General features: G+C 39.8%; 1 protein-coding gene across 1 annotated transcript in view; it reads left to right on the plus strand.

Annotated features, from left to right (window-relative positions):
* Positions 1–346: 346 nt before the first annotated feature.
* The window catches only part of Adam10 (ADAM metallopeptidase domain 10), a 102,048-nt gene continuing 80,200 nt past the window's right edge, over positions 347–22,194 (plus strand). Inside the window, exon 1 of the mRNA XM_085689319.2 lies at positions 347–545. Coding sequence (XP_085545445.1) covers positions 491–545 — 55 coding nt within the window. The 5' untranslated portion in view covers positions 347–490. The remainder of the gene's footprint in view (positions 546–22,194) is intronic.

Raw genomic sequence — 22,194 nt, forward strand, 5'->3', positions numbered from 1 at the left:
CGGGGCGGTGGGCGGGGCCACGGGACGCCCCGCCCCACAAGGCCAATCCCAGCTCTCCGCCAGCGGACCGGAAGCAGCGGCGGGGCCTAGCGGCCGGGGCGCCCGCCTCGGCACGCATGCGCGTTCTCCCGGGGCGCCTAGGGGAGCAGGGCGGGGCGGGAGGCAGGGGCGCGGCCTGGCGAGCGCATTGGGTGCCGGCACGTCACGTGGCGAGGAAGGAGGCGGAGGGCCGCGGCTCAGGGAAGGGGCAGAGACCAGGCGAAGAGCGAGGGCAGGGAAGCGGGGAAGGGAGGAAGGAAGAGGCCGAGGGGGAGGGAGGGCCCTGTTTTGGCGGAGCGGGGCGCGCGGCTGGGCCCCTGAAGTGGAGCGAGAGGGAGGCGCTTCGCCGGTGCAGCTGCCGGGGAAGGCTCGTCGGGACCCAGCGCCGGTCGCGGCTCCCTCAGGATCGATGCACCGCGGTTAACCCGTGAGGAGGCGGCGGCCGCGGAAGATGGTGTTGCCGACAGTGTTAATTCTTCTCCTCTCCTGGGCGGCGGGGCTGGGAGGTGAGACACGACCCCGGGCGGCGGCGGAGCGGCGGCCCGGCCGAGCGCAGCGTCGCGGAGCCGGACCGCGCGCGCGTGTCAGGGCTCCTCGGCTTCTGTCAGCTCTCTTAGCTCGCCTCAGCCGACCCCGAGCCGCGCTCCCCGCGCGCTATTGTCCCCCGCGCGTCCCGACCGCGCTCCCGCCGGCGGCGGCTCGAGCAGGCTGCGGAGCCCCGGGCCAGGCCTTCCCCGCCCCCACGGCCGGGCGGCCCTACCAGCCCAGCTTCTCGGCGCCGCTTTCCCGGGAGCCGCGGAGCCCAGGCCAGCCGCCTTCGCACACTCTCGCAGCCACCTCAGCCCTGCCCGGGTCCGAGCCCTGGGTCCGCGCAGACTCGCAGCAACTTGCGAGGTTGGCAGCGCGGCGCGTGCATTGTTCTGGAAGCGGGCGAGAGGGAGCGAGCGAGCGCGGCGATCCGGAGCCGATCCGGACCGGGTGTCGGGCGCCGGTGTGCGTGTCCCACACGGGCGCCTTCCCTCCCCGTCGCGCTCGGTTCGGAGTGTTTGCAGCCAGCGCGCCGGAGTGTGTGTGTCTGAGTGTGTCACGTCTACCGGAGTGTGTGCGTCTCCTCTGTCGCCTTGGGGGCAAGGCTTTAGTTGACTTAGGAGAACGGCAAGCCGTTTTAGAATGCTCTTCCATCCAGCCGTCTGTTTGAGTCCCTTAGTGAAGCAAGAGCTACCTTTTCTGGGTGACCCAACTTGCAGAGTTTCCTTAAACTCAGGTGGAGCAGACGTGCCGCGTAGTTAGAGGATTGTCAAACGGTGCTCTCTCCCCTAGCAAATTGGAGTTCACAGTTGCTTAAAGTAGGCAGTTCCTTGATGTTTGGAGTTCGAGAGACTTTTCCTTCCCAGTGTTTCCTAGGGCAGTCATTATTATTTTGTTCTTGAGAAAGTGCTGTACTTTAGGTAAGCTGACGACACTGAGGTATCCTGATCGAGCTTAACTTAAAAGCATGACATTTAAAACAACAACAACAAACCTCCAAGACCGTAACATGCAGGAGTGCTTGGGATGGTTGTCTGCAGCCTAATTTGATAATTTAAAAAATATCCTAGTGTTTTCTGTAGTGTATTGTTCGTGTTCTTCCCTTTGTCTCGTTGACTTAGAACCTCAGGGCCCAGCCTAGTCTGTACTGCTTTCTGCTTACTCTGAAGTTGGTTTTGTGTATTCAAACTTCTGCTGTCGTTTGTACTATTCATTTATTAGGTACACATTTTAGATGATAGCCACTAGTAGTAGATGCTCCCTCCCTCCCTCCCTCCCTTCCTTCCTTCCTTCCTTCCTTCCTTCCTTCCTTCCTTCCTTCCTTTCTTTCTTTCTTTCTTTCTTTCTTCTCTTCTTCTCCTCCAAGAACGAGGCTCAAACTGTCTGTAAGGAGCTTCTTTAACGTTTGTATTTCTTGTCGAAACACTGTTTGCAGCCCTGGCTGGGTGTTTTTCACTTTTTGTGAGTATGGCCAGGAATTAGACACTGTTCTCTATAAGGTAATAAAAAGTTAGACAAACACGAGACACTTTGACTGATAAGTAGTGATGTAAAATGCCTTTTATTAAGGAAAACAAGCCAATGTTGTCTGTCTGGGGGGAAAAGTAAATTGACAACATAATCATTGTGGGTAAAGACTTTTATTCAGAACTCTGGAGTCTCTTACTGCACTAAGTGTTGGTTCAAAGGCCACTTTTCATTGTGCTTGTGTTAAAAACTTAAAAAACATAACAACACCAAAGTTTCACTTATGTATTGATACCAAGATTGTATAACTTGCGTTTCTGAGTAGTAGCAAGGCCATGCAAGGCTTTGAGTACAGACTCCCACTTGAAGACAAAACAAAAACAAAAGCTCTCCTGTATTTATTTTTAACTTACTGTACTCTGTGTTGTTTTTATCTAATCTGAACCAAGTGTAGCTAAGTTTGTATGTTTTTGTGATGCTTTGTAGGCTACTGTCCATTCAGGCTAAGTAGGTGTTGGCTTTAGTGCATGGGAAAGTTGGCTGTATGGTTAGGTAGGCTGTAGTAGCACCGGAGAGCTTTAAGGTGTGAATCATGTTTAAGTGCAACTGAACTCTGTGGGTTGCTTTCATCTTGTCTGTTTATCACTGTTGTGTGTGAAGTTTTTCTTACTCCACTTATGTGAGGGATGGGAAGCTGGAAGGAGGCAATAAAATGTTTAAAAAATAAAACAAACTTTGCTAGTTTCCCTTTCTGTATTAGCAGTTGTCCTGCCCTATGTTGTATTTGTAGAAAGATACTATGGTATCTTTAGTTCATAAGATAAAAGTTCATAAGTAAAAATACTATGGTATTTTTAGTTCATAAAATGTCTATATGGAAGTGTTAAAACATACATACAAAATGCTTCTAAAAAGTTATTTGAGTCCTTGCAAGATGGCTCAATAGATGGGAGCATTTGCTTTGAAAGTTTGACTACCTGAGTCCAGCCCCTATCCTTTGATTGAAGGAGAGAGCCAACTCCTGGAAGATTGTCCTCTGACCTCCATATGGATGCCATGATTCCTTGTGCCCACATTGACACATGTACACCACACACAATAATAATAAAATTAAATAAATTAAAGTTATTTGGAGACCGGTTAGGAATGCACTGGTATTATTCTGTTTAACCTATGTGTGATTTTTTTTTTTTGAGAAGCAGACAGATATTGTTATGCTATAATTCCTAGACCCGAGTGATCCTCCTGCCTTCGTAGTAGCTGGGACTACAGGTGCAGGCCTTTATGCGTCACTGACTGTTACTGCACACAAGTATAGGAAATTTAAAATCTTTACCTTCTTTTGAAAAATTATTTTGTCGGTGGTGGTGGCGCACACCTTTAATCCTAGCACTTGGGAGGCAGAGGCAGGCAGATCCCTGAGTTCAAGGCCAGCCTGGTCTACAGAGTGAGTTCTAGGACAGCCAGGGTTACACAGAGAATCAAAAAACAAAAAGGAAAATTATTTTGTGTTCTTGAGAACTCAGAAAGTATTATTTATAGCAAGAAGTTAATCCTGTAATGTTTGGCTTGATGAAGTCACCCATGTAATAAACTTTGGGTGTGTGTATGTGTGTATGTATGTTTTAATTTAAAAATCTGGTGTAAATCTTTGTGTGATACATGTTCTACAGAAACAAACTTTATGGACACTTAACCTAAAGAATTTATGGACACTTAGCCTAAAGAATTAGTGCTTAAACTTGAACTTTCTTTTTCCAGCTTCTGCCAGCAAGTAGGAGTATATAGAAAGATAGTCTTTCTGTCTTTGCCTCTAAGAACTTTGACTTTTTATCTTTTTAACTAGAGTTTGAGAGTCCAGCACACTCTGTCACCCAAACAAGGCCAATTTCAAGTCATTCTCAACATTAGCAGTGTCTCTAGTCTCTGTGTACAGGACCTCTGTTGGCCTGGTTGAAGGGAATGGCATAGTGCATAGTAGGCACTCTTTTTTTTTCCCAGTGAGCTTTTAATAACTTGTTTCAGACCTTCATATACTGTGTATTATTGGATCTCTTTTCCTGAAGACTTAAACCTGAAGGGTTGGATGGGGGAGTGCAAAGGACATTTCTCTGATGTTCATCATACACTGAATACTGTTTAGGAGTTTCTTCTTTAAACATTTATGAAAGTTAAACAAATATAGGCTTGAAGGGATACTAGTTCTAGTGTCTGCTAAGTAATGAAATATTCAAACATAAACCAGTGACTTTTGTTTTGTTTTGAGTACTGAGGATTGGGTAACTTGCCCCCCAAATGCTGGGCAAGTACTCTACCAGTGAACTACATACCCAGTCTCCCCTCCCCCTCCAGAGTCTTACTAAGTCTGGTGTGAGCTTGTGATCCTTCTGAGTAGGTGGGATTATAGGTCTGTACCAGCAGGTCTGGCTTACCTCAAACTAGCTAAAGTTTTAACCCACTGTTCTCTGTACCTTAATACCTGCCTTTTGTTTTTTTTGTTTTGGTTTTTTCTTTTCCTTCTTCTTTTCCTTCTTGGAACAGGGTTACACAGTGTGGTCTCAAATTTATAGTCTCCTGCCACATTTTACTCAGTGTTGGGATTACAGGTGAATTTCACCATGCCAGACTATATAAGATCTTTCTTTCTTTGGAGTGTAGTGGCACATCTTTAATCCCAGCACTTCAGAGGTGGAGGCAGGTGGATCTCTGTGAGTTAAATCTAGCCTTGTTTACGTAGTTCTGGGACAGCCAGAGCTACCTAACAAAACCCTGTTTCAAAAAAAAAAAAAAACCCGAAAGAACACAAATTACCCCCCTTTTCTGTTTTTTAAATTTTAATTGAAAGATTCTCTTTTTAAAAATAGATTTATTTTTTGTATATGGGTGTTTTGCCTATGTACCACTTGTGTGCTTGGTGCCTTCCAAGACCAGAAGGGGGCGTTAGATTCCTCAAGAACTGGAGTTACAGACAGTTGTGAGCTATCATGCTGATGCTGGGAATTAAACTTGAATTCTTTGGAAGAGCTGCCAGTACTCGGAATTGCTAAGCCATCTCTTCAGCCCCTAGATAATAGCTTTCTAAAATGCATCAATATTTACTGTCCAAAACAAATCGAATTCAGTCTTTTCTTAAATGGGAAAAATGATTGGGAAGGGGTCGTTCTTGTAGTTTCTGTTTATTTTCCCAGAAATTATTGAAATGACGTTTTACTATTCCTTTGAATTTATTGTAATTGATTATGCTTTTTGGTATTATATGTAGTTTTAATCATATAGCCGTTTGATTAGGTTTCCTTGTGAAGTTTTAGGATGTTGTTTTCAGGGGATGGGGAGTAGAAGACAGGCATGATCTTACTGTGAAGTCTAATCTGGCCTTAAATCACCATATAGTCCAGACGGGCCTGGAACCCTAATCTTCCTGTTTCTGCCTCTGCCTCTGGAGTCTTGGGATTAGAGGTGTGTTGCTATATCTAACCAGATTATCATCTTAAATTAGCTTCTTTTTTCCCCTATGAGAAAACTGAATAGACATATTTACCACTTTCATGCAAAGTGGAAATTCCGACTTTTCTATGGAATAAAGTAGATGACCTTTCGTCGTTTTATTTATTTTTTATGTATGTTTTGGTTTTGTAGAGTGTAGTACTGAGGTTGCTTTGTTTAGTTTCTCAGTAATTGGGATATGGTACTAATGTGTTAGTTAGAAAACACATAGTTTAAAATGTTTATTATAATATTCCCTGCAGTAATATAAACTGCAAATTGAGAAAATATGTTTTCTGTACTTAAAGAAACTCAGTGAAAGCTGGATGTTAGAAACTTTCATATTTTTTTAAAATTTATTTACTGTTAGACCTGTGTTATAGTAACTCTGTCCTAGTTTTGATTTTTTTTTATTTGTCTTAAATTTCTTCTTTCCCTTTTTATCCCTTTTTCTCAATATTGAGTATTGAACAACTTTGCCCCCACTAGGAAAGCATTCTACTACTAAGCATTATGTCCCCAACCCTTTTTAATATTTGAACTTTTAAAAGCTATTTATTTATTTATTTATTTACTTACTTTGTGTGTGTATGTGTGTGTGTGTGTGTACATATGTGCACATATTTATTTGCATGTATCTGTCATAGCACACTTATGGGGTCAGAGGAAAACTTTGTAGGTTCCGGGACTTGAGCTCCGATTGTTAGGCTTTAGTTTCTGAGCCAATTTCATTGGCTCTTATGATTAATTTTGAGAGAAGGTCTCATTAACTTGTTCAGGGTGGCCTTGAACTCAGTCTGTAGACCAGACAAGCCTTGAATTTGTAATCTTTCTCAGTAGTAGCTAGCATTGTAGTAGGTCCAGGTAAAGTTAACTCTTTGCCTCTCCTCTTTTTTTTCCTCTTTGATGTTGGAGACTTAACCCAGGTTATTACTAATGTTCTCCCACTGAGCTGCATCCACAGCCCAGTCTTTTAATTACAATGCTTAGAAAAATTTGAAGTTGGTGGGTTTTTTAATAATAAATTATTTAACTTTTATTTTATATGCTTTGGTGTGAAGATGTCAGATCCCCTAGAACTGGAGTTACAGACAGTTGTGAGCCATGTGGGTGCTGGGAAATGAACCTGGGTCCCCTGAAAGAGCAGCCAGTGCTCTTAGCCATTGAGCCGTCTCTCCAACTCCATGAAGTTGGTGTTTTGTTTGGTTTTCTTTTTGTTTGTTTGTTTTTCTTCTTCTTTTTGGTGATATAGGTAGCACATAATCACTGTGTTGTCCAAGCTATCTTAAAATTTATAGACTCAAGTAATCACTTGGTACTGTAGCACTGGAACTTACAGGTATATGCAGTCTTGTGGGATATAGTTTTTCAGTAGTCTAGTTTAAACCTGTGTGAATCCCAACAAAATAGCTTGCACATATGGGAACTCTTGGGGAGCAGAGCGAAGTACTTATTGGCTATCTCAACTGATGCCTTTCCCTGAGAGGCCATGTGACTACAAACTGGGAGATAAATTGTAAACTAGGAAAGCCTGTGGACAAAAAAATATATGGTGGTTTCAAATAGGAGCCCCAAGATCAGAATTATGGAGGCAGACACTTCAGATAGTAGCAATTGATTTGTATTTGATCTGCTTTTCATGTAAGCAGCTCTGTGTGGCAAGGTTCAGTAGAGCCTCAAGGTTTAATTTTGTTGTTGTTGTTGTTTAAGGAAGAGTTATTCCCTGGAACAGGTTCTCTCACTGAAGCAGAAGTTTGCCTTTTTAGCTAGGTTGACTGTGACAGAACTGCTGCCGGAGTTTGCCTCTATGTATCCACTAATAGAGGAACTACAGGTGTGAATATCCACACCCAGATTTCGATTTGTCTGCTGGAGATTTAAACTCAGGTCCTCATGTTTTAACAAGCGCTCTCTCACAGAGCCATATCCCTATCCCCCACCCACACCCCCTAGTTGTCAATTTTTATACTGGGGACAAGGAAGCAATGTCAGTGAGAAGTGGGAAAGCTGCAGCAGTTGGATATCAGTTGGATTTCTACATGGACAGAAATGTTATTCTTCAGCAGTGAGATGGTCTTGAGTTAGTACTTGTGGCTATAGTTCTGGTCTAGGTAGGTTGCAGAAATGCATATGAGAACAGCCTCTTCCAGATAATGTGCTCTTCCTTTGCCACCAAAAGAATTCATCCTGAGCCTACTACAGTTCCAGCAAAATAATGAGCAGGATGTCCAGTAAGAACCAGGGATTGTTGGGTATCTAGATTTGTGAAGGTGCAGTTTGAATGAGAAGAAAAGTAAGAAATACTAAATTTATCAAAGTGGATAAAATGCCAGGATGTAAAAATACAGTTCCAATTATGTATTGTAGTTGCAAGTGAAGTGGTGAAATTTGATGAAACTGTAGAGATGTCATCCTGCAGGCTGGGGTAGTTTGTGAAGTAAAAGAGAATGATGATGCACGTAGATTTAGGAATTAGATTTGAGAGACAAAAAACAATTGTCTTTGATTTTGTTAATTTAACATGTTGGAATTAATCTCTTTGATTCCAGATTGCCTGGTACACTTGGTTATATGCAAATTGTGAACTTATCATTTCAAAGATTAGTTGGGAAAATAATCTGATCTTTGAGTTTTAAATGGCAGGAAGGCCCTTGCTACCTGGGTGGTAATGACCTGGACTTGCATTATTCATATTCTGGGCCATTACTAGGAGGCAGAATCCTAAGGAGTCAAATCAGTATCCATGTTGAGTGATTGGGATGTGATACAATTAGGAGTAAGTGAGCTGCTTGATGAACTGTGTGGCCTAGTTTCAGGTTAGAGTAGTTATTGTAAAAATAAAGATTTAAAAAAGTTAGGAGGGCTGGCAAGGTGGCTCAGCAGGTAAAGGCGCTTGCCTTTTTTAAATCTGACAGCCTGAGTTTGATTCCTAGAATTTACATGGTAGAAGGAATGAACCAACTCCCATAAGTTGTCCTTTGACATTCACTTGTATTGCGCCCCAACACACACTGATACACACACACACACACACACACACACACACACACACACACACACACTTATATTTGAAATAGCACTCGTAAAACTTGGCAAATATTTAATGTTAAGCTAACAAAAAGTACTGAGAACTTAGTGTTGAGTTGAGATCTTAGGAAATTTTACATTGGAGAGTGGCTTTGTAAGCCTTTTGAGGATCTTAGTCTTTGAAGCTGAAATTGTTTTGAGGTTTTGATTCTAGATAGAAGGTGGGAGTGATTATCAGTGTGGGGCTTGATACCACTATGCTTCTTCCTGGGACTGCTTAAAAGTTTGCACTGCTCTTCAATTTTCTATGACTGGTCTTTTGGGAAGTAATGTTCTAGAGAGTTGGATGGTAGGAGTCTAATGAATTCGGGGCAGTGGGGAGCGATCAGCTTTGAAGAGTTTAAAAAGTGGTTTATTTTTATTTTGTATGTGAGTGTTTTGCCTACATGTGTGTATGTGCACCATGTGTGTGTCTGGTGCCTGTGAAGGTCAGAAGAAGGCATCCAATCTCCTGTGAATGGAGTTATAGATGGTTGTAAGCCATCTGGTGGGTGCTGAAAATTGAACCCAGATCTTCTGTAAGAGCAGCTAGTACTGCTGAACTGTCTCTCTATCCTCCATTTTTGTTGTTAATTTATCTTGTTAGAATTAGCTTCTAGAATTTGAGACTATGCTTGGTACTCTTGATAAAAGAGTAGTTTGATTAAAGGAAGTTTGGACTGTAAACTTTCTACTTCAGAAACAAGTTGGGCAAAGCAAGATTTTCTTTAAATTTTAGGCAAATGGTTGTATTTATACTATTTATACAACTAGAGATCGTCATATTAAACAAATAGCCAGACTCAGATACATATTGAATGTTTTCTGTCATATGTTGAATCTAGGTGTGTGTGTGTCTAAACGCTCACTGGGATTTAGGGATTACTGATTATAGTCTAGGCTGGCTATCCATCCAATGAATCTCAGGGATTTGCTTGTCTCTACCTTTGCAACACGAAGTTTACAAGCATGTGCCACCACATCAGGCTTTTTAACATGTATTCTGGGGTTCTCATGTTAGTGTGGCCAACACTTTATCTACTGAACAATCTACCCATTCTGGTCATTTTATTCTTAGTTTAAGTGTTTTAGAACCTAGCACAAAGCCTAGCTCACATCAAGATTTATAATGTTTTATTTAAACTACAGAATTATGGCTGATGAAATAGATAGTCTGGCATTTTTTTTTTTTTAAAGCCTGACAAACTATTCTCTGGAATCCACAGTGAAAAGAGGTAACCAGCTCCCAAAAGTTGTCTTTGAATATCCACCATGGCAAATTTACATTCACACACACCCTATATACATATACACATACACATCATACACAAAATATTTAAGAAGTTCAGAAAAACACAGACTTGTTAATAGCATTGCTTAGTGAGTAGACTAGATTGCTGAATGCATGTTACATAGCTGTTTTCATTAAGCAAGGTTGTAGTCTAGTGACACAGCCTTTGAATTTGTCCACAGTATTATGGAAATAGCTTCAAATATGAAGATAAATATCAATGATTTTTGTTAAAATTGAATATTCTTGTAATATATTAGAAAGTACCCTCTCCAATTAATACAATATATTATCAGAATTCCAGGTGAACAGTTATAAGGATTAGGTATTTTAATCTGGAACTATTTGGCTGCCAGCCTTGGAGGTAGATAGTTATTTGTACTTACAAATTGGTTTGGAAATTATTTTTACTTACATATTTTAACTTTATTTTGGTTAAAATGTTTAATTTCCCTGGTGACCTGTAGAATCTGATTTTGCTCATACGGTAGTACAAATCCCTTAGTAATCCCTGAGTCTTTATCCTTCATGTATAGAATAAGGAATAGAACAGTACTTCCCAGCCAGATGTGACATAGGTGGAAAGTGAGGCATTAGGTATGGGTTTAGAGTGAAATGCCAGATAAATGGACAGCAACAATGGAAATGGTGGCTGGAACTTCTTGTGGCTATGTGGGAGAATAGTGTATGTAGTTTGAAAACTACAGTCTTTATGTAGATTACCATCTGTACTGGTGGTATTTATTTGAAAGTATATGAAACATTTTCAGATATAAGCATAAAAATCTAAATGATATACACGGTTCCATTTTGAAATTTTGAAACTTTATTTCCTAAGTGAATGATAGAAATAGAGTAATGAGTGAATTTTAATCATTCATGTTGTATGCCCTGTGTGATTGATTGATTCAGATTGTAATTTGTAAAAGGGTTACTTAGTTTTACTTCTGGTCCAGCTGGCTTTATTGTTTTATTTATAAGAGTCCAACTTATTTAATAATGGATGTGTTGAAATATGCTTTTAATATAAATGTACCCTATTATCTTTAACTTTCACTTGTAACTGTGAGGTATAGATAGTTGATTCTAGATTATTTGACTGTTTCTGGTGAAGAAATGGATACTGTTTTCAATTTGAAGTCATAGTGTAGAAATGGTTTGACTAAGTGCCTTAGAGTGCTTTGTTATATTGTTGGAATATAGGACATAGTTCCTAGAAGTCTACTTTTGTTATGCAAGAGAGCAGTTTTGTAAGTGCTGTGTAGTATTTCTCAGAGTGACTATGTATCAGCATGAAGAACATTGGTCAAGGATGTTCCTTGAGGTACAGTTAATGGTTTGAGAAGAAAGAAAATCCGTTTTTATGTTGGAAAATGTTCTTGAAATCACGTTATTGACCTTAATTGTCAACTTGACAATTGGAATCACCTGGGACATGCACACAACTCTGAGGGTATCTGAGGGTATTTCCAAAGAGGTTTAGCTGAGGTTGGAAGAGCAACTGTTGAATGTGGGTGGTGCCATCCTATGGATTGGGTTCTGGCCTGATTGTAAACAAAACAAAACAAAACAAAACAAAGCAAAACAAAACAAAACAAAAGACCAGAAAGGAGGCTGAGCTCTAGATTTCCTCTCTGCTTCCAGGCTCTGGATGTCATGTGACCAGATATGTGAGCTTCCTGCACCATATCTCTTCTCCTTGGTGGGCTAGACTGCCAGGCCACAGCAGTGAGACGGTAACTTAATAAATGCAGTATCAAAATTTGAAGTTAATATAAGTGAAGTGTTGGAAATAACTTTATTGCAGGTAATTCTTTGGAGGCATTACAGATGTGCCAGTTTTAGTTTGTCCTTTATTTACTTTTTCATGTGTTGTAATTGGGTTTTCTATTAAGTAGAAGATTCATTATGTTAATATTTTTGTAAATTTTCTCCTCCCTCCGTCCCTCTGTCCCTTTCTCCCCCTCTCTCTTTCTCTGTTTCCCTCCCTCCTTCCCTCCTCCCTCCCTCTGTCCCTTCTTTCCCCCCTCTCTTTCTCTGTTTCCCTCCATCTCTCCCCTCCCCTCCCCTCCCTTCCCCTCCCCTCCCTCCCTCCCTCCCTCCCTTCCTTCCTTTCTGGAAACAAGGTTCTCTGTACACAGCCTTAACTGTCATGGAACTCTCTGTAGAACAAGCTGACTTCAAACTTAACAAGATCCCCTACCTCTGGCTCCTGAGTGCTGGGATTAAAGGCAATACACCTCTACTTCCTGGCTCTCCTTCTTAAGATTGTATAATCACCTCAACCTCAAAGACAGACATTACATCAGAGTAAAGGGTTGGGAAAAGATTTTCCAATCAAATGGACCTAAGAAACAAGTGAGTGTAGCTATCCTAATATCTAACAAAAATAGGATTCAAACTAAAATCAGTCAAAAGATAAGGAGAAGGACACTTCATGCTCGTCACAGGAAAAATACATCAAGATGGAGTCTCAGTCCTGAGTATGTATGTTCCAAATACAAGCACACCCACCCATATGTAAAAGAAACATTATTAAAGCTTAAATTGCACATCAAACCCCACACATTAATAGTGGAAGATTTCAACACCGCACTCTCCCCAGTGGACAGGTTTGCTGGACAGAAACTTAACAGAGAAGTAAGAAAATTAACAGATGTCATGACTCAAATGGACTTAACAGACAGCTATAGAATGTTTCATCCAAACAAAAGAATATTTCTTCTTCTCAGCATGGAACCTTTTCTAAAATTGATCGTACTTGTTAACAAAGCAAACCTCAACAGATACAAAAAAATTGGAGTAACCCCCTGTATTTTATCAGATCATCATGACTTAAAGTTAGAATTCAACAATAACAACGACAACTAATTGCAGAAAGCCTACAAACTCATGGAAATTGAACAATGCTCAATTGAATAACCTCTGGGTCAAGGAAGAAATAAATTAAAGACTTCCTAAATTCAACGAAAATGAAGGCACAACATATCCTAACCTATGCTATGAAAGCAGTGTTAAGTGGAAAATTCATAGCACTAAGTGCCTACATAAATCACCATTTTTTAAAAAATGGATTATAGATAGGGAAAAGTGTTTAAGTATTGTTGCTTTTTAGTCCAAAAGTGATGCTATTAACCTATCATCTGTAGGCTAATAGCTAGGATTATAGGTGTACACTATCACTCTTGATTTACTTATTTTCATAATGTTTTGCAGTGCTTTCATTGGACCTAGGACCTCCTCACATATACTAGACAAGTGGTCCATTGTTGAACCACATCTCTAGACCCTAGCATACTCAGCTTCCAAAGGTTGAGCAAAGAGAAAATCCCTTGGCTGTGAGAGACAGTTTATTTGTTTTTCATAGTATACTTCTGTAATTGGGGTAGAGGGTGTTTTTAAAATTCTTTTTTACATTCATGCATTTATTTGTGTGCATGCCATGGCAGTTGTGTGGAGATCAGAATGACTTGTAGGGTAGATGGTTCTCTCCTTCCACCCTGTGAGGCTCAGTGGTTGAACTCAGTTCCTCAGATGTGGTGGCAAGTGCCATCTCATCATCCTGTGTGTGTGTGTGTGTGTTAAATGTGGGAATGTTCAAAATTTCCACTGGGCCTGTAAAGTGTTAGGCACTGTGTACATTTTATTGTGTATTTGTACAGTGTCAGGTTTCTGAAAGCCACAGCAAAGAAAAGGAAGGCGAGATGCTGCTGGCATGCTCTTTTTGTGTAGCAGAAGAGAAAGATAACTTACCTGACAACCAGAGTGCAGAGTGGAGTGATTTACTACAGGGCGTAGTGATTTACTACAGGACGCAGTACTGTAGTAAAATAGTTCTGAGATTATGACATCTTTGTGGCCACCCCCGACGACGATGCTGATAAGAATGAACCTGATTAAGATGTTAAACCGTGGAGAGAAATTAGCAATAGTTCAAGTGGAAAGATATATTGCACATGGAAAAACTTGGGTTGTCTAGAAATGTCCTTCATTGGAAGCTGCCATTTTCCACTGACCTCAGATAAGGAACATTTCGTTCTGCACTCTAGGTTACACTGGAACACCTTTAGTTATATTCTCTGTGTTTGGAGATAAAAGAAGTTTGAGTTGGTAACTAACTTTTTTTTAAAATTTCTTTTTCAGTGTTGAGTATCAACCCCTAGACTCTGTGGATTGGATGTTAGACAAGTTTTTTGCCATTATACCGCTGGCCTGTGGTTGGTGTCCTCTGAGCCCTTCCTGCTAACTTGTTCATCGGTCCCTGTTTGGTAGTACAGCAGTAGTGAAAAGATACTCTAGCTCTGTGCTTTTTGGTTTTACTCCTAGTCTTTAGGAGATTGTTCATTTTGTACAGATCTGCTTGATGTATTTAAAGAGTTTAAGGCAGGGGAAGATTTTCATTGTGGACTATAAATTCCATGTTAAAATAGAAGCAAGCTTTTGGAAGACATAGTTTCTTTGTTGATACTTAGTAGTTACTTTCTCTGTTGCCTAGACAAGCTTTGTACTTGTACTCCTAAGTAGTTGATTTCAGCCACCAGTTCACCACTACTGCCCTCCTGATTTAGGTTAAAGTCATCTTTCGTCAGTAACTGTTATACGTGCCCATTGTTCTCCCTGCATCTGTCCCACACAGTCTCTCTTCAGCTTAACAGTCAGCGTCCATTCAAAGCATAGTCAGAACCCACCAGGAAGTGATTGTGTACTTCACAGTGACTAAATACTGTGTGAATTTTACCTCAATTAAAAATATCTCAATTGAATAAACAATAATACACCTATCAAGTAATTCACCATTGTAAGTAAAAGTCAAGTTTGTAAAAACCTGTATGAGTGCCTTTGCATCTCTTGTTCATTTCTTTTACAACCAAATTTGCTCCTGTTGAGGGCCTTTGTACTTTCTGGTTCTTTGCATGCAACATGTATTTCTGAATATGGCTCCATTATGAGCTCTCTTTTATTTTGGAAACTTTAAGAAAAAAGCAATAAAATCTTAATGATTTCAAAGTATGTAGTTCAGTAGTGGTATGGACATTCACATATTGTGGTTTGTTCTCTATTGAGCCGCTTTTTATGTTAATCATCCGGATTACCTTATATAAAAATATCTGTTCCTTCCTTGGGCTTATCTAGCCACCATTTTCCTATATATTTCTTCCATTAATAACTTTTATAGCTTTGTTTATTGTTCATCATCTGAGAGTAAAGCTCAAGGAGATCAGTAGCTATATATTGTAACTTTTTAATGTTTGTATTCTCAGTATCTGAAGTAAAGCCACAATACTCTATTAAGTGCATCCAGTATGTATGTGCTGAGTGAATAGATGAATCATAAAATCAGTAATTTCTTCATTTTACAAATTATGTAAGACTCCCCAAATTTCTGAGAGTGTGTAGTGGGGGAAAAGCCTCCGGAAATTCATGTTTGTCCTTTCTCTTTCATTGACTCCTTTAACATTTTGAATGGTGCTCAGGATCAAACCTAAGACTTCAGTATGTTAGCTAAGCTCTTTACCACAGAGCTGTGCTTCAGTCATACTCTAACCAACTTTAAAATAGAACAGGATTACTGTTTTTGCTCGAGTATTCATTTTATTTATTAAGTACTTTTACATGCCCTTTTAATTACAGGTAGAGTGAGTTAGAATTGTTTCTATAAGAACTGAGCTAATTTTAAAAACAACTGTGTCTTCCCATCTGAGTATATTTTATGTGTTTAGACGTTTTACTGGCATGTAGGTGTGCAGTCCTTGTGTGTCTGATGCTTGTGGAGGCCAGAAGGTGTCAGATTGCTTGGTACTGGAGATACAGACACTTGTAAGTTGCCATGTAGGTGCTTGGAATCTAATCTAGATCCTCTCTCTGAAAGAGCAGTGCTCAACTGCTGAGCATCTCTCCAGTCCCTGAAAACATTTTAAAGCATGTATTAGTTCACTGAAAAAAAAATAGTCTAAAAGAATAAATATGTTGTTTTGAAACAGAATTATCTTCCTTAGCTTTCTTAATGCTGGGATTATAGATATCTGTCACCATGTCTAGCAGTAGTTTTTAACAATAAATTATTATATTCTTAGGTAGTCTGTGCTGTACACCATTCTAAACACTTTATACACGCATATATTTAATATGTATAATGCCACTTTTAAGTATAGGTACTGGTATCTTATACCTTTTTTCAAATGGGAAAACTGAGGCATAGTGAAGTAAATACATCATACAGTTGTGAAAACTACATGGATATTTTGCATGGAAATTTCCTGAACTACATTCACAGCAGCAGTAAAATAATCCCTCCCTTATCTTGCACATAGATGTAGAAGCTTTTTTTTTTCTTTGTTTTTTTGAGACAGGTTTTTTTTCTGTAGCTTTGGAGCCTGTCCTGGAACTAGCTCTTGTAGAGCAAGCTGGCCTCGAACTCACAGAGATCCTCCCAAGTCCTAGGATTAAAGGTGTGCACCGGCACCACCTGACTAAAAGTTTTTTCTTTTTCTTTTTTTTGAATAAATTTTGTTCTACTGCCAGACTTGTTATGCATTCTGATACTTTGGTTCATAGGATCACATGTTTTCCAGTGATTAGTTTATGACTCTTAATCTCTAAAATATAGTTTCCCTTTCCATGGAACATTTGAATACATTCGTTCATTAATTATTTATATTGGTGTTTATTGATCACTTTTTTCTTTTTTGGAGATAGACTCTCATTATGTCTCCCTGGCTGGCCAACACTCACTGTGCAGTACAGGTTGACTTCAAACCCATAGAAGTTCTCTTTTCTCACGCTTCCCAAGTTCTGGGATTAAAGGTCTATACCATCATGTCTATACCTGACTGTTGTTCAGGTGCTGAGGATCCATCAGTGAGCAAAGTGAGTGACCTATTTAACTTGTGATTCTGTATTCTAATGGTGGAGGCTGGTGGGACATGTTCGAACTCAAAAGGAATACCAGAGTAGAGCATTAGAGTGTGAGTGATGGGAATGCATACTTAGGGTGGTCAGAGAATTCAGGATAACAGAAAGGTGATGAACAGAGATATTACACATGGAAGGAAAGGCGGGGGAGGATAAGATGAGAATAGGTAGGAGTTGGGTGGAAGCAATGCTGCCTCTTGCAAGGATCACACTCAGCTTTGTAAGCTGTAGTCTGGAAGGCTAACATATACTTTTCTTGAATAGCATTGCTCTGTTGTGTAAAGGGTAGATGGTAGAAGGGTAGGAATAGAACCAAAAAAAGAGGTCAGTTATTTGTCATAGTTTTGACTGTTGAGATACTTTTGAACCTTACTGTGTTTGGTACATTTTGAGGTTTTGGAGTTTGAAATTTCTTTGCAGCAAATTTCTTTCTTTCTAGGTATGTAAAGAGAGCTACTGTTATGGGAGCTATAGGCACCTGTAATTAGAATTACCCTGGAGACTTAGGTTCTGAGCTGAGCAGACATGCTTTCCTTGATGAAGTTTTGACATTAGTGTACATCTTTTGGAAGGTTTTCTACTAATTGCTTTTAGGTTGGGTTTTTGATACTAGAAGGACTGAAGCAATCATGAGGTTCCTGTGTTAAAGGTTCCAAGCACCACAGACAAACAAAGATGACATAAGAAAGGCAGCACTTTTAATATTTTCACATATTTTGATGGTAATTATGCTACATACTGCTTGCTTCTGGGAATTATAAGGATAAAAGAGGAGAGGTTTATTGTTACTGGTTTTTGTTGTTATTTGTTTTGTTTTGTTGGGTTTTTTTTTTTTTTTTCAAGACAGGGTTTCTCTGTGTAGCTTAGGCTGTCCTGGAACTCTCTGTGTCACCAGGTTGATCTCAAACTCACAGAAATCTGCCTGTCTCTCCCACGAGCTGGGATTAAAGGTGTGAGCCACCACTGCCTGACTGGAGTTTATTACAGTTTTAAAGTGTGGAATTTTATTCTAAGCAGATAGTATTGTATGAGAAGTGTAGAGATCAGATAAAATCACATTGGGAAATAACTTCAGTATCTCTGGGAACAGTTTTTCTGAGGAGGATTTACAAGATGATTTGTAAGAAACACAAAATCTTGGATTTCTATTTGAATGCGGTGTTGCTTGGCCTGATTCATGATTGTCCTTGATTAGGTTGATATTATAGGAAGGATAGTATTGTTAGTCCCAAGGCATCTATAGACTGATTGAACCTGAACTGGAAGAATAACAGGTGACAAGAATCAGGGCTAGAGCAGATGGCAAGGAATTGGAGTAGACAGTTGGCACATTGGCATTGGGGAAATCTGGAGAGCTATGCCAAGGATGGCTGGAGGCTATGCTGTGATTCGATGGAGGCAGGTGAGACCTGATGGCAGCCTGTGTTCTGTCTTTACCTTTTGAGCTTCTGACTAGTTGCTAAAGTGTAAGAACAAAGCTCAGTTGAGTCAGTCCAGACTCTGCATGTAGAAACAGGCAATTCTGTGATGTCTGACTGAGGTAAGTGGTGCAGGGGTCGGAGATTGGCTTAGGTTCCTGTGGAGTAAACCATGCCAATTTCAATTACTAGCTGTGGAAATCAAGGGTATACACATACTTTTGATCTATAAAAAGTACATTCCTTCCTCTTTAGTATTTCATTATATGTGGGTTTAAAAATGTATCTTAAAGGTAGATGTTAGTTTTGAAGGCCATGTCACTGATTTTTTTTTTATTTCAGTTTTTTTTGTAGTCACAGCAACACCATGAATGGTGTCTGACTTTTTGAAGATAATCCAATGTGTTGTGTGTCTTGAGCTCATTGATACCTCACTTACCTTCCTCACATTGCTCCTGATTTGGTCCACACCCTTGGACTTGTTACAGATCTCTTAAATCACCAGTTTCTTTAAAGTGCCTAATAGTTTTTAATTAATAGATCCATTTGGTGGATCAAATAGAAAAGTTCAGAGCAGTGCATAGCCTGGCAAATAGCAAGTGCTCAATAAATTTTAATTATTGCTACATTCAACTTCTTATTGTGATGTTAACCTTGATTATCATCTTGATGCCTAGATTAGAAGTCTGGGTGTATGGGGGTGGTCATCCCTGCTCTGAATATGGGAGGTGCTACCATCTAGTAGGTTAGGATCTGGGTAAAATCAAAGGAAAAAAGGAGGGAAACATTCTCTCTACTGTAATGAATCCTTTTCTGTCCCACTAGCTAGCTTCCAAATAGTGACATGGAGACTTCTTATTAATTATGAAAGCTCAGCCTATAGCTTAGGCTTGTTCCTAACTAGCTCTTATAACTTAACCCATTTATATTAATCTATATTCTATCACGTGTTTTTACCTCTCTCCATCTTGCTCTTTTTCCTTTTTCCTCTTTGTGTCTCCTGGCTTCTCCTGCCCCTCAATTCCTCCTCTTCCTCTTCCTTTCTCTCCCCAGAAATCCTGCCTATAGCTGCTGCCTAGCTATTGGCTGTTCAACTTTTTGTTAAACCAATCACAGCAATATATTTTCACACAGTGTACAAATATCCCTCATCACTGCTTCCTGGCTGATGATGTGAGCCGCTTTGTTTTACCACACAATCTCTGCCTTGGTAGGCCAACCCTCTGAAATTGTGTTTAAATGTTTTTTCCTTTAAGTTGTTGTCTCAAGTTTTTTTTGTTGTTTTGTTTTGTTTTATTTTATTTTTTCTGTAACCATGATGTAAAGTTAACAAGCTTGCTTTAGCATTTATTTTACTTACCTATTTTTAAATCAAGTGCTAATTTATAAATTTATTTTAAATTACATTTATTTATTTATTTTTTTAGTGGGAGTGGGATGGGGTTATGAGCCTGCCATAGTGTGTATAGAGGTCAGAGGATAACATTTAAGAGTTGGTTTTCTTTTTATACTGCATGAGTTCTAGGGATTGAACTCAGGTCACCAGGTTTGCTAGCAAGCAGCTTTACATACTAAGTCATCTTTTCTGTCACAATTAAGCATTTAATTAGGCAAAACCTACCTCATCAGGATAGTCTCCCACCATATATAATCTGTCAGTGTTCATTAAAAACAAGCAAAACAAAAAATCCTACAACTAAAGTACTTAGAAAAAATAAAATAGTCCTTTGTAGTTTGGGGATTTTAATTTTTCTTCTTAAGATGTAAAATGCGAAGCTTTTAAGTTTTTTTTTTGTGTGTGTGTTTTCTAGCCAGATTTTGATGTGAATTTTAAAATACTAGATTTTTAAAATAGAAATGGAAGGAAGACATTAGCATGATTTTATGAATATGCAATGAACTAACAGTATTCTTACTAAAGTTGAAAGAAAAGTAAAAGTGCCCTCGTTTCCTGTTTGGTGAATGGTTTGGGGTAATCCTAATTAGTGTAGTATAGTAAGTTAAAAACAGATAAGGTTATAGTAGATGGAGAGATTTAAATATGAGAAACAGAAACAATGCCAGGAAAGAAAATGAAAAATATTTTAAGAAGTTTCATGCATAATCATGGAGTTTACAAGTTCTCTCCTAAGGGTCTCAAGAGAGGTAAGACCAATAAGAGACAGATAAATGGATCTGGATGGCCTAGCTGTATTAGGGGAAGTTTATTAGAGGAAGTTGGCTTTTAGTTATGGAGGCTGAGAAGTCTCATGGTAGGCCATCGTAGAGAGAAAAGGAGAAAATGATTATAAACAATTGGCAATTTGGTGATGTTCGCCCACATTGATTGGGTCAGTTTCTGTCTTCCACACTCACATCCCTGATACAGGTGGCAGTCGCCTTGACACACCCAGAAATAGCACTTTGGCAGCTCTCAAAATTATTTTTTTAATTAAATAAAAAAGCAAAATAAAATAAAAAAATAAAAAATCTTATGTGTGTGTGAGTATTTTACTGCATGTATAATCTGTGTACCACATGGATGCCTGGTATCTTGAAGTCAGAAGAGGGTCATCAGATCCCCTAGAATTGAAGTTACAGACAGTTGTGAACCACCATTTGGGTGTTTGGAGTCAAACCCCACTCCTCTGGAAGAACAGCGAGTGCTCTTTACTTCTGAACAACCTCTCCTGCCCTGTCTCTGGGCCTTTGTTAATCTACTTAGGAAGACACTAAGATTAACTATCACAGAGGTCTATTGATCTCAGGTTAGTGTTCTTGTTGCAGTAGAAAAGAGGATGCATTGTAGTTAAGTCAACACTAAGAAACTTAGTGTCTTTAGTGACTTCTGTATCATTCTGTAGTGCTCTAATTGCCTCAGCCTCCTGAGTGCTAGGATGACAAGTTTACTCAGCTGATGCACAAAAGCAGTGGTAGAAAAACAAGTAAATTAATGATCTTATCTGTTTTAAAAACAGATACTGTCTGAAAACTGGCTTTTGGGTTATAGGTTATGTATTCCTGCATTATTGGTAATTTTTTTTTTTTTAACCAGTTCTTTTACCTAGAAGCATGGGTGGGCCTTAGCCCTGTTGATGCTTCAAGCAATTCTGTAGATAAAAGGGGAAATAGCTCCTGGGCTGAAGTCTGAAATTTTTTCATGAAGACAAGTCACAGTGCTTCCTAAGCCTGAATGTGCATATGGATGACTTTGGAAATCAACTTTGGGCTTAGATGGTGGCTTTGTGTTGTAACATGAAGGGCCAGCTTGTTGGGGTATCTGTTCCTGCCCGGTACCCCACAGCCGGCAAGTCCCAGAGAAAATCAATCACACAGAGATCTCTATAAGTTATAAAGCTGATTGGTCCATTAGGTCAGGCTACTTATTAGTTCTTATGACTTATCTTAACCCATTATTCTGATCTATGTTAGCCACACGGCTCAGTACCTTTCTCAGCTGGGCAGCTTACATCTTTCCTCTCCGGTGGTCTGGGCAGAACTGGCAGAGGGAGCTTCCTGCTTCCTAGAATACTCCCAGTCTCTTTGCTCCACCTCTACTTCCTGTCTGGCTTTCCTGCCTATACTGCCTGCCTGGCCAATCAGCGTTTTATTAAAATATGATTGACAGAATACAGATAATTCTCCCGCACCATTGTGTTGCTATGACAGATGCCTGAGAAAATCAGCTTAAGGAAGAAATGGCTGCCTTTGGCTTAAAGTTTCAGAGGTTCCAATCCATGGGCCAGTGCTGCCATTATTTCTGGGTCTGTGGTGAGGCAAACCGAACATTCTGATGAAACAAAGTTGCTCACTTCATAGTGGCCAGAAAACAAGGAAAGGTAATAGAAGCTTGTAGGGCCAAGGTAAATAGGTGTTTTAAAGGCATTCCCACAGTGAGTGACTTTCTCAAAATAGGGTCCACCTTTCATAGCACCATCTCCTTACAGTAGCCTCAGCATTTCAGATCTGTCGGTGACTGAGAGCATTGATTATGTCAGAGCCCTTATGATC

Source organism: Myodes glareolus, chromosome 4 (assembly GCF_982192425.1).
Source record: "Myodes glareolus chromosome 4, mMyoGla1.1, whole genome shotgun sequence".
In the NCBI taxonomy this organism is placed as follows: Eukaryota; Metazoa; Chordata; class Mammalia; order Rodentia; family Cricetidae; genus Myodes; species Myodes glareolus.